General features: G+C 47.1%; 1 protein-coding gene across 1 annotated transcript; it reads left to right on the forward strand.

Annotated features, from left to right (window-relative positions):
* The first annotated feature begins 16 nt into the window (after window positions 1-16).
* Window positions 17-5,538, forward strand: NOP2 (NOP2 nucleolar protein). Its single transcript, XM_085324547.1, has 16 exons — window positions 17-199; window positions 284-329; window positions 410-468; window positions 1,027-1,292; window positions 1,586-1,629; window positions 1,779-1,939; window positions 2,657-2,856; window positions 2,960-3,049; window positions 3,132-3,219; window positions 3,320-3,460; window positions 3,654-3,793; window positions 4,049-4,138; window positions 4,428-4,550; window positions 4,635-4,732; window positions 4,832-4,962; window positions 5,071-5,538. Exons 1-16 carry the CDS (start codon window positions 94-96, stop codon window positions 5,322-5,324), a joined length of 2,037 nt encoding a protein of 678 aa, XP_085180673.1. The 5' UTR covers window positions 17-93; the 3' UTR covers window positions 5,325-5,538.
* Window positions 5,539-10,362: the final 4,824 nt, after the last annotated feature.

A 10,362-nucleotide genomic window follows, 5' to 3' on the forward strand; every position in this document is an offset into this window, starting at 1 on the left:
GGCGCGTGCGCGGCCGGCGCCGGGTGGGGGCAGGGCCGCACGTGCCGGGCGGAGGAGCGCCGGGCCGGCTGCGCCTCCCGGGCCGGGGCCGCCATGGGGAGGAAGCTGGACCCCGCGCGGAAGGAGAAGCGCGGCCCCGGGCGCAAGGCCCGCAAGCAGCGCGGCGCCGAGGTGGAGCTGGCCCGCTTTCTGCCGCCAGGTGAGCCCGGCCCGGCCCGGCCCGGCGGTGCCCGGCCACGCCGTGCTGGGGCCGCCGGCCTGACTGCGCCTTTCCCTCCCGCAGAGGCAGAGCCCGGCCGCAAGAAACTGTCCAGCCACGGGCGCAGGAGGTGAGCGCGGCGGCGAGGGGGCCCGGGGCGGGAGGCGCGGGGCCGGGCGGCGCTGACCGCCCCTTCCSCTCCCGCTGCAGGGCTGCGAAGAGGCGGCGGGCGGCGGGCGAGGAGCCGCGCGGGGGGCGGCAGGTCGGAGGTAAGTGCGGGGCCGGGCCGCGCTTCGTTGCTTCAAGCAGATGTTTTCCCTGCCTTGCGCTGGCTGCTGCCCGAGATAGTGGGGAGCCCTTGCAGTAAAGGGTAAGTCCCTAAAAAGTCTTCTCCTTCCGTGCACTGGTCTCTCTCTGCCTCTTATCCTGCTCATATCGAGGTTATTGTAAGTGCGTTGGGATGCGGAGACTTTTAAGCATGCGGCATAAAATCGTGTGTATCTGGGTAAGCCCTCGCAGTGCGAAGAAAGAGCAAACACATATTTGAGAAATGAGCGTGCTGCTTTATTTTGGGGCGGGTTTTCTAAGGGTTTAGTAGCTGTATCTTTCTGTGGTAATTCTAGTCAGGTCTCCTCCAGATTTGGTTGGGGGAGAGGGAAGAACACACCTTTGCTTTTGCTTGAGGAAACCTACCTGGAGAGCAATCCCTTCTGTTAAACAAGCAGCTTAGGGCTAGGACAGAGGAGTCTGTTTTGCATAACAAGTCAAAAACTAGGACAGTCACTGTAGAGAATAACACCTAATCTAACTGCTTGTTTTGCACACAGTTAAAGAGCAGGTATCCCCACCGAAGGAGAGACTACCCAAAAAGGTAGCAGCGCAACCCTCTCATTGCCAGTCTGGCTTCAGTGATGGTAATTCAAAATGGCTGACTCCAGCCAAAGCAAAGAAAATCCAGTCTGAAGATGATAACGTGGAGTTGTCCAGTGATGGTGAGGAAAAAGAGGGCATCTGGGAGATGGAGGAAGAGGAGGATGGAAGCAGTGAGGAGATGGTTGATGATTATGGTGCCTCATCCTCTGAGGAAGAAGAGGTAGGAGCTTTTAGCCCCTGACTTTGTAGAAAAAAGTTGACTTTGCTGGCTGTAGGGACCCAGCAGGCTTGGTGGGGAAAGGGTAACCTTACTGGAAGACTGAATGGGGAGGTGAAGAAGAGCTTTATCCTTCTTTGCTTCTTAAGAGCAATTTCAAATTTAGTGTCTGATCCTAGCAGAATGCTCAATGTTTTCATCGCTCCTTAAACAGAGCAGATATATTTCACAGAGATGATAGGAATTAAGGGGTACATGTTGATATTGTTTCATTAATCTTCTGCTTCTGTGTTTAGTTGCTGCCCATTGAAAAAGCTGCTCTGAAGCAGAAATCTGACAGGTGAGGATTTGAAAACATCATGGGTCAGCAACATTTTTCCAGGTTTGAACAACCCAGGTTCCCCGTTCCTTCACAGCTACCATCTCTTGGATGACAGAAGAAGCATCTGAGAATCCTGCTCTTGTGTAAAAAGATGTCTTTATATGTAGGGGAGGCCTTAGCGAAGACGACAGTGAAGAGGAAGAGGTGGTAGAAAAGGCAAGCAAGCAGAAAAAGGAGCAGAAGGAAGAAGAGAGTGTGGATCTGCAGCTCAACCTGGATGTAGACGAGCAATTCAAATTGCCAACTGATGAACAGATTGAGAGGGAGAATATCCTTTTCATCTATGGCATCTATAAGCTATTGCAACAGACCTTAAGTACAACTATAGAGCTTCATTTGCACTTTATTATGAGCGTTGTTTAGCAAGATTTATGCCTGACAAGCTATTTTTAGTTGAATTGCCCCAGCAGAGAGTGGTAGCTGTGTGGTTCTGCACTTCTGTACAGCATAGTCGGGGAACCTGTTATTCCCTGTTACATGTTTGGCTAACTCGTTCTTGGAGCCTCTGACCACAGCAATACCAGCATCCAGAGTGCTTGTTCTTGGGCTTTAGTGATACTTCATCTCTCTCACCCTTCCCCCAGTCCAATTGTATTGCTTCTTCTCTGCCTTCTTTACTCTTGCTAGTTGCCTTTGGAGAACTTTTAGTCTCCTTTCTGTTACAAGTAATGTTTTCAGTATTGAAAGGCCTTTTTCATGTCTCTTCTTCCATATCTTTTTCTTTTGCTTTTTGCTTTTCTAGACTAACCAAACTCAATTCTTTCAAATACCTCATTTTCCTTGGTTTCCCTGTCTGGTTGCGATCCTTTGAATCCCCCTTCTGCCCAGCACCAGTGAAAGCTGGTAGATGTGCATACTCCAGCAGAGCCTTTCTTGTGCAACTGCTGTATGTGGTGATTCAGGACTCTTGCCTGACTGGCTATGCTTGTGAAAAGCTTGTGTGTGAATTCCTTGGTTGTTCACTATTCCTTAACAGTCCTTCTACCTGCTGAGCCACCTGATCTGCACATCATTCACCAGCGTATCAAGGGCAACATGGAGGTGCTGCAGGATTTTGGGGTGAAGCGGGAGGAAGGACGTACACGACAGGAGTACCTTACATTACTGCGCCGGGACATGGCTGCCTACTATTCCTACAGTGACTTCTTGCTGAAGAAGCTCATGGACATTTTCCCACTCCCTGAGGTAGGATCCTGCTCAGCCCATATCTTTACTGGCTGGTGGGAATTTGGCTACCTCCCCAGAACTTCATTTTTACCTCAAGTTTTCTGGTCCTTCCTTATTGTAGCTGATAAACTTTCTGGAAGCCAATGAGGTTCCCCGTCCTGTGACCATTCGCACCAACACACTCAAGACACGACGACGGGATCTGGCACAAGTGAGCAGAAACTCGGAGCTGTCTCTTACACTGCCTGTCGTGCAGGGTAGCTCGAAGGCATCAATCACTTTTTGTCTTACAGGCTCTAATTAACCGTGGCGTGAATCTTGACCCCTTGGGGAAGTGGTCAAAAACTGGACTTGTTATTTATGACTCCTCTGTGCCCATTGGTGAGATAACCCTTTCTGTCACAGGGCAGTGCTGGCCATTTCTTGGCTCCCTTTCTTTAATGTGTCCTTGTCTTTCCTTTGTTCTGCTTTCCCTGCCCAGGTGCCACCCCTGAGTATTTGGCTGGCCACTACATGCTGCAAGGAGCTTCTAGTCTTCTCCCAGTCATGGCTCTGGCTCCACAGGAGAACGAACGCATCCTGGATATGTGCTGTGCCCCAGGAGGCAAGACCAGCTACATAGGTACCTCATTGGAGCCTTTGTGGGGAGGCTTGGGAGAGATGCTCTGCAAAGTGATGCAATTCCACTAGTCCCTCTAGTGGTCCCTCTAGAAAAGGGGAACAGAATGGGACTGAATTCACAGAAAGGAAGGGTGAAACAGTCCCTGTGGGCAAAGGTTTTCAGCCCCTTGCTGATGTATTTGGCCCTTTGGCAGCTCAGCTTATGAAGAACACAGGTATGATCTTGGCCAACGACAGCAATGCTGAGCGGTTACGTAGTGTGGTGGGGAACTTGCATCGGCTGGGAGTCACCAATGCTGTAGTGAGCAACTGCGATGGGCGCCAGTTCCCCAAGGTAAGTTCCYACCTGCTCTGGGGTGATCTTACTATGCCTACCTAGAGCTGTGCCATCCTTGTAGTTAAGTTGTGCTCTATGAAGTCACTTGTAACAGGACAGTGAGCAGAGTTGAAAGGGAGTGTGCTTGTTTGATGCGGAGAGAGGAGTGAGAGCTCTTTCCTGCCTCCTCCATCTTCTGGTTCTACTTCTAATCTCAGTCTTGATTTCAGTCTCCACCCACGAACATAACTCCAAACACATGTCTGCCTGCAGGTGCTGGGAGGGTTTGATCGTGTCTTGCTGGATGCTCCTTGTAGTGGAACAGGTGTAATTTCCAAGGATCCTGCTGTCAAAACCAATAAGGTGAGTGAGCAGGGGACATAAGATACGGCCTCATATGTACATCATGAGAGGAAAGATTTTTCTGGGCAGTTTTATTCTTGTGAGACACCTGCAATGGCAAAACCTGTTTTACCATTTTATTGTGTGTGTTGCATTGGAGCTTGCTTTTGAGGGTTAGTTCTGCAGAAGACCCTAAAATCTTGATGTTGTATCATACACACTTTGCTGTCTTGTCATCCCTTTGTCTGCTATAGAGGACAAGCCCACGGCGCTTCTTTGTGCCTCTGTCATCCTAACCTATTTGTTTCAGGATGAGAAAGACATCCTGCGCTGTGCTCACCTGCAGAAGGAGCTGATTCTCAGTGCTATTGATTCTGTTAATGCTGCCTCAGAGACAGGGGGCTACATTGTCTACTGCACTTGCTCCATCACAGTAAGTCTTCTCTATGCTCTGCTATGAGCATCTCCTGCTCAGGACGCCAGCAAACCTTGGATCCTAATGCTTAATCTCTGGCAGGTGGAAGAGAATGAGTGGGTCGTAGATTATGCCCTGAAGAAACGCAATGTTCGTTTGGTGGCCACAGGCCTGGACTTTGGCAAGGAAGGTTTCACCAGGTGTGTGCCAGGCCACAAGTTGCATGGGGTATTCTGTTTGTTGGTGGCCTGATTTCAGCAGAGGTATTCAAGTATTTTTCACCCTGTTTTCTCCTCCAGATTCAAGGACCGTCGCTTCCATCCCTCTCTCAAGTCTACACGACGTTTCTATCCCCACACTCACAATATGGATGGGTTCTTTATTGCCAAGTTCAAGAAATTCTCCAATGCCATTCCCAAGGCACAAAAAGGTGACCTAGTACTAGCTCTGTTGAGCTTCCTGGGCCTGCTATCACAGGCTGCTTCCTCTGCAGAAGCCATATGGGTTCCTCCCATGGCACCTTTCTCTCTTTTTTCAGATGAAGAACCTACTGCGGAAGCAGCAAATCCATTGCCCGTCTCTGATACTGTCGTGGAGCCTCAGTCAAAAAAGAAGAAACTTGAGGGATCAAAAGTTGCCAAAGGTCAGAAGAAGCCACAATCTGCTTTGAAGAAGAGACATTCTTTGCAGGCACAGAGCAGATCTGTGAAGGCTGGCCGACCTTCTCCCCGGGTGTTGCGTGCTCGAGTCCCTGCCAGAAAGAAGCGTAGAGTAAACCAGAATGAACAGTGAGATGAACTGCTTTTCTAAGTGTTGATCCCTTCCTTGGAGCATAAAGGTGAGGAGCTGCCCTGGCTATCCATGTACCATCTTGTCTTTCTTGCTCTGTGCAGATAATTACTGCAGTGGTGAGCTCATGGGACAGCTATTGCTCATTGTACTCCTTGCCTTCCTCTGCAACAAGGGCTGGTACTGACCTATTAAAAGTTTTATATTCTTACTCAAATCTTGTCCTTTTTCTTTGAGTATGAAGATGGGATTCTGCCATGTCCAGTTACTTCTGTGCAACAGAAATTCCTTCCACTCTAACATTTTCAGTGGCTGTTCTCACTGCTGCTGTTCTGCAACATGGAGGTGTGTGAGGAAGCAGTGGGAGCTGAAATCGTAGCTGCTTTGAAGACAGTGGTGGCACGTAGTGTCCGTGTCATCAGAGGGCTTCAGGCAGGACTGGAGCTCCTACTCCTAGGCCAGTGCTCTTGTGTTTGTCCCTAATTCTCTGTCATCACTGTGTCCTGTTCCAGTTCACCTTGTGCTTATCTCCAGCAGTCTCTTGGTTCTTGGTCTCCTGGACTGCAATTGGGATTTATGCTGGTCCTGATGCTATGCAGTCAGGTTCTGTGTCTTTGCATTTTTGTCCTTGAGACATAACAAGCAGTGGCATGGCTTGTTGCTATTTAAATTTCAGCCTAAGTCCATTTCCTTTGTGTGTAAGCTGGTGTATGTGTGGAGGGGTCCTTTTCTGCTGTCTGTCCGATGACTCTTTTCTGAGAGACACTTTATTAGTAAACTTTCTACCAATAATGCTCTTAGGCCTCTGTTATACCACAGTACGCACAGAGTTAGATCTGTAACAGACCTGGGGCCTAATTCTTTTTTCTTGTAATCATTGTCTTGCTAGCTCGCTTCATGTGATGTTGTGCCTTGATCTTTATTTTTCCTCCCTCCCCTCCTTGCCTCCTCCATCAAGCTTTGGGGTCATGGGAAAACTTAATGTGCTAGAACAATCTTCTGTAACTGGTATAAAGGCTGACTGAATGCAGTGCAATAGAGGATCTAGGGGATTCTTCCTCTACTGATCTGCTAGATGTGAAGCTGCCGCTTTTCCTTGTTACCAGCTTCAGCAAGGAGTGAGGTTGAATGAATCCCAAGGATGCACACATATGTGCATGTATATAGCATATACACAAACAAGACAAGTGTCAACAGAGGCTCACGGAAACACAAACAGCACTCAAAACATGAACGCAAAAATTGTATAATCCTGTWGTACTCGCTATTTTTTCAGACTTAAAGATTAGTAGTAGGTCTTGTGTGTGAGCCCATATGTGTGTGCACACAACTTCACAGATCTCTCTGGTATCTGGTCATTAGACCTTGGTATCTGCCTCTCAGACCTTTTGTCCTACTTACTGGTGGTCCAGTTTGAAGTCTGCCAGTAGATTACAAATGCACATAAATCTAGAGAAAATGGTTAGAAGTAGAGTTTAATAAAAGGTGATCAGGTGCAGGGCTCAGCCAGACAAGCATACTAACCAGCAGCCAGCTTAGTATTGGGCTCTTATTTCTTCTTGCTTTGTCTTCCCATGCTCATTCCTCCCTATCTAACTTAATGCTTCCCTTTCCCCACCTTGGATCCCATAATCCCATCCCATAATAAGTTTTGCTCCCATTATTCTTCTTAAAACATTGCATAATAAGCTTTACACAGTCCCACGAGTCACCTCGGCCCTCCCATAAAAAGTTTGCTCTTTCCTGTAAGACCCATGGTAATCTTGCTTTCTATCGGTTACGAAGTTTTTGGTTGACCCTCGTCAGGGTTTTACTTCAGTGGTTCCTGTAGCAGCCCATCTAGCAGTGTCTTAGGAGTTCTGGTCTCTGTTATCTTCGGTTTGTTAGAGTTTGTGTGTCTGTAGTTTAACTTACTACTACTGCTTTGGTTTCTTGTCTTTATCTTTTTACGTTGAATAGCTGTTAACCAGATACCCTTGCAGTTGGAAATTGCTTTTCCCCATACTTCACAGAGAATTAGTGCAGAGAGGACCCTTTGAATCAATCTATCTCCCTTCAGGCTCGTGTGGCAATTTTTCTGGAGTGCTTCATATATAGGGCCTGGGGCCTGAGAGAGGTTCTTCCAAGGTCTTTCCAAAAGAAGGGGGAGAGGCCAAAAAATTGAGAGAACTCTTACATATCTATATAAAATAATAGTACCTGCATATCTTCAATACTGTAACTGTAGTGTCATTCATCTTAAAAAGGATTGTAGAACTGGAAAATATTCAGAGAGGAACAGGTATGTATTAAGTTATGGAATGGTTTCTATGAGAGGAACAAGAGTCTTAAGCCTCTTTAAGTTTGGAAAAGAGACCATGGAGAAAGGAGAAGTGATATAGTGGTCTGTAAAACTTCAAATCACATGGAAAAGATGAACAGGGAACAATTGCTTACTGTTGGCTCGGGAAATAAGCCATGAATTGCCAGAGATTGGAAGAGTGTTGTGAGGAGATATGGCTGCTCACTTGCCCTGTTTGTATACCCCTCATTAGTCATTCAGTATTGGAAGATGTTTATTGGGTTTAGCCGGACTTTTGATCTGAGCCAGTATAGCAGCTCTTGTGTCCTTGAGGAGATGATCCTACTACGGTGTCTGCCACTTACTGCTTGCAGGTGATTCCTGAGCTCTATTTGGTATCTCCTTTCCCTCAGTGGGGTCCTAGATGTATGTGGTGGGGGGGCACAACAACAGGTTCCACGTAGACTAAGCCCTGCCTCTGCTTACCAAGTGCCTTTTCTTTTCCGGTTGTATGAGGTTTCCCCWGTAGTGAATTACAAGATTTAGCTTAAACCTCAACGTTAAGAGTTACTTTGTAACCTTGCCTCTGTCCTTTCAGGAGCAAAGCTATCCCGTCACACTTTGCTGCTGCTATGTTTTGAGGTTCCTCTACTAGTATACAGTCTCTTGGCTTGATAACCATTTTATCTTGATAACCCCATGACAGGAATGCAAAGACCTTGGTCAGGATCCCAGTATAATAGTCTGACTTCTAGAGGGCCTCCAAATCATGTCAATCCCTTCTGAAAGATGGGAACAGATGCTGCTTAGACCATGACATTAAGACTTCCTCCTATCAGGCATCATTCCCCTTACTTGCCTTGCTTTCAAGCCTTTCATTGTAAGTAGGGAAAGACAGGAAACTTTCAGCTTTCTCAAGTGGTCCACTCCCATTCTGATCTTTATTTCAGCCATTAGTTATCACTGCTCAAATAGATAATGCTAACCATGACACTGAAATACTATCATTGAATTTCAGAGGCCTACTTTGGATTCAGCAACCGGGCATGAAGGGCATGCCTTTGAATTCTGGTTTGAGGGTGTCTGCAGGCAGTGTCGTATCTGGTCACACTAGACTTGTGTTTGTAAGTGACYTGATATACTGGGAATCTTCTGTTAATTGAAAGTTGAGATTTTTGGAAAATGTGACTCCCAGATCGTCTTTTAGTACCTTCCTTTAATATCTGAATGGTGCCGATCACATGACTTGCAGAAGCAAGAGCTGAAAACAGAGTTGAGTAAAATTGTTGTCATAGATTAAAATATGGTTGAGAGAAATGGAAGTAACGTGTCATGATATCTACTCAACATGCATAAATATAAGGAGTAAGCAGTTCTGTAATAAATTGCCACACGCTGTAAAGTTATTTAGGCTAAACAAGACCAGAAATACATGAAACAAACTTAGTAGGTGGAAGAGATGAGCTTCTGTGTTGATGACTGTCAGTATGGTGGGAGAAACAGTTGATGTATCATGCATTTTGTAAGACACTAAATTAAATGGGGGTTCTCCAAACTCTTTCCTTTAAATGTAGTGGAACTAGTCAACCAAAGAAACCTTGTAAGGGTTGAATTAAGATTGCTAGTTGGTAGCTCCTATCTTCCAGATTCTAGGATGCTGCCAGCTCRTATCTAGAAAGGAGAGAGAACGCACTGCACTACCACATCCTTAACTTGACAGAAGGGAGAAACCAAAGACTTTCAGGGAAGAGGCTAGAGGCAGTGGTGGAAACAAAATGGAAGCAGAAGATAATCTAGCAGCAGTTTAGGTCCATCACTAATTCCAGTGATGTTCCAATAATGTCTGTTCCACATTGGGTAGGCAGACTTACTGGGTCAGACACATCCCTTTGCCTGTGCAGTGCTGGCCTGGGTTTGGACTTGCACCTCTTTGGGAACATGAAGCACTCTGAATAGCCTGTATGTAACCAGGTGGCGTCCAGCARTGCCATTGCTGAACCTGAGCTAATAAACTCATGGCAGGAGCTATTGCAGGGTCCAGAGCAGTGTCATAGGTTTTAGTAAACCATGAAGGGAAGGGGAGGAGGGGGAGCTGTTGTGCTGGGGTGAGGCTGTGGCCAGGGCCTCATTGAGGAGCACTGCCTTCCCCGAGGTAGCAGTTATCTCTAGGCTGTTGGCTTCCTCCGGAGTAACCAGAAAAGGTTACTCCATTGCCTCAGTCATCTCCTGTGTTATAAGGAATCCTTTATCCCAGCAACTGAGGAAAAGGAAGCTAGAAAAAAAGGAGGCTGCCCTGTCTTTTCCAGGAGATATTAGGGGTATTGAGGGGAAGAGGTCTTTAAAAGTCTCTTATCTAGCCTCTGCTCTGTCCCAGCACTAGATGATATCACCGTGGCTATGTCTGTCTGAGCGCTGAGAGCCTCCAAGGATGGAGATCCTGCCTCCTCCCTGGACACTGGCTGCACCATCTTCTTGGTRAAAAAGCTTTTCCTGATAGGTAGCAATGCTTTTCTGCACCGTCATTTCATTAATCAGCTTCACTTAACACATTTCCCACTAGAAGGAGGTCACGTAGAGCTTATTAAAGTGCTTGCTCCACAGTTTGTGTTGCTGCTCTTGCCTTTATTCACTAGCTGGCTGCATGCAGCAGCAGATTGTCCTGCCTGGCATGGACATATGGTGGTACGTGAGAGGAGACTGTATATGGGCTGACAGGTACTTTTGCCCAAGGGGGGTAAAATTTGGAGTATGTGAGAGAAG

The sequence above is a fragment of the Rhea americana genome, unplaced genomic scaffold (genome assembly GCF_003343005.1).
Source record: "Rhea americana isolate MKP2758 unplaced genomic scaffold, rheAme1 scaffold_92, whole genome shotgun sequence".
NCBI lineage: Eukaryota > Metazoa > Chordata > Aves > Rheiformes > Rheidae > Rhea > Rhea americana.

Bases quoted from the DNA above. Each gene is read 5' to 3' on its own strand.
- NOP2 (XM_085324547.1), top strand. From the start codon at position 94: ATGGGGAGGAAGCTGGACCCCGCGCGGAAGGAGAAGCGCGGCCCCGGG. The intron at 1,940-2,656 runs ATATCCTTTTCA...CAGTCCTTCTAC, and splicing joins TGAACAGATTGAGAGGGAGA to CTGCTGAGCCACCTGATCTG. The intron at 3,050-3,131 runs GTGAGCAGAAAC...TTTGTCTTACAG, and splicing joins GACGACGGGATCTGGCACAA to GCTCTAATTAACCGTGGCGT.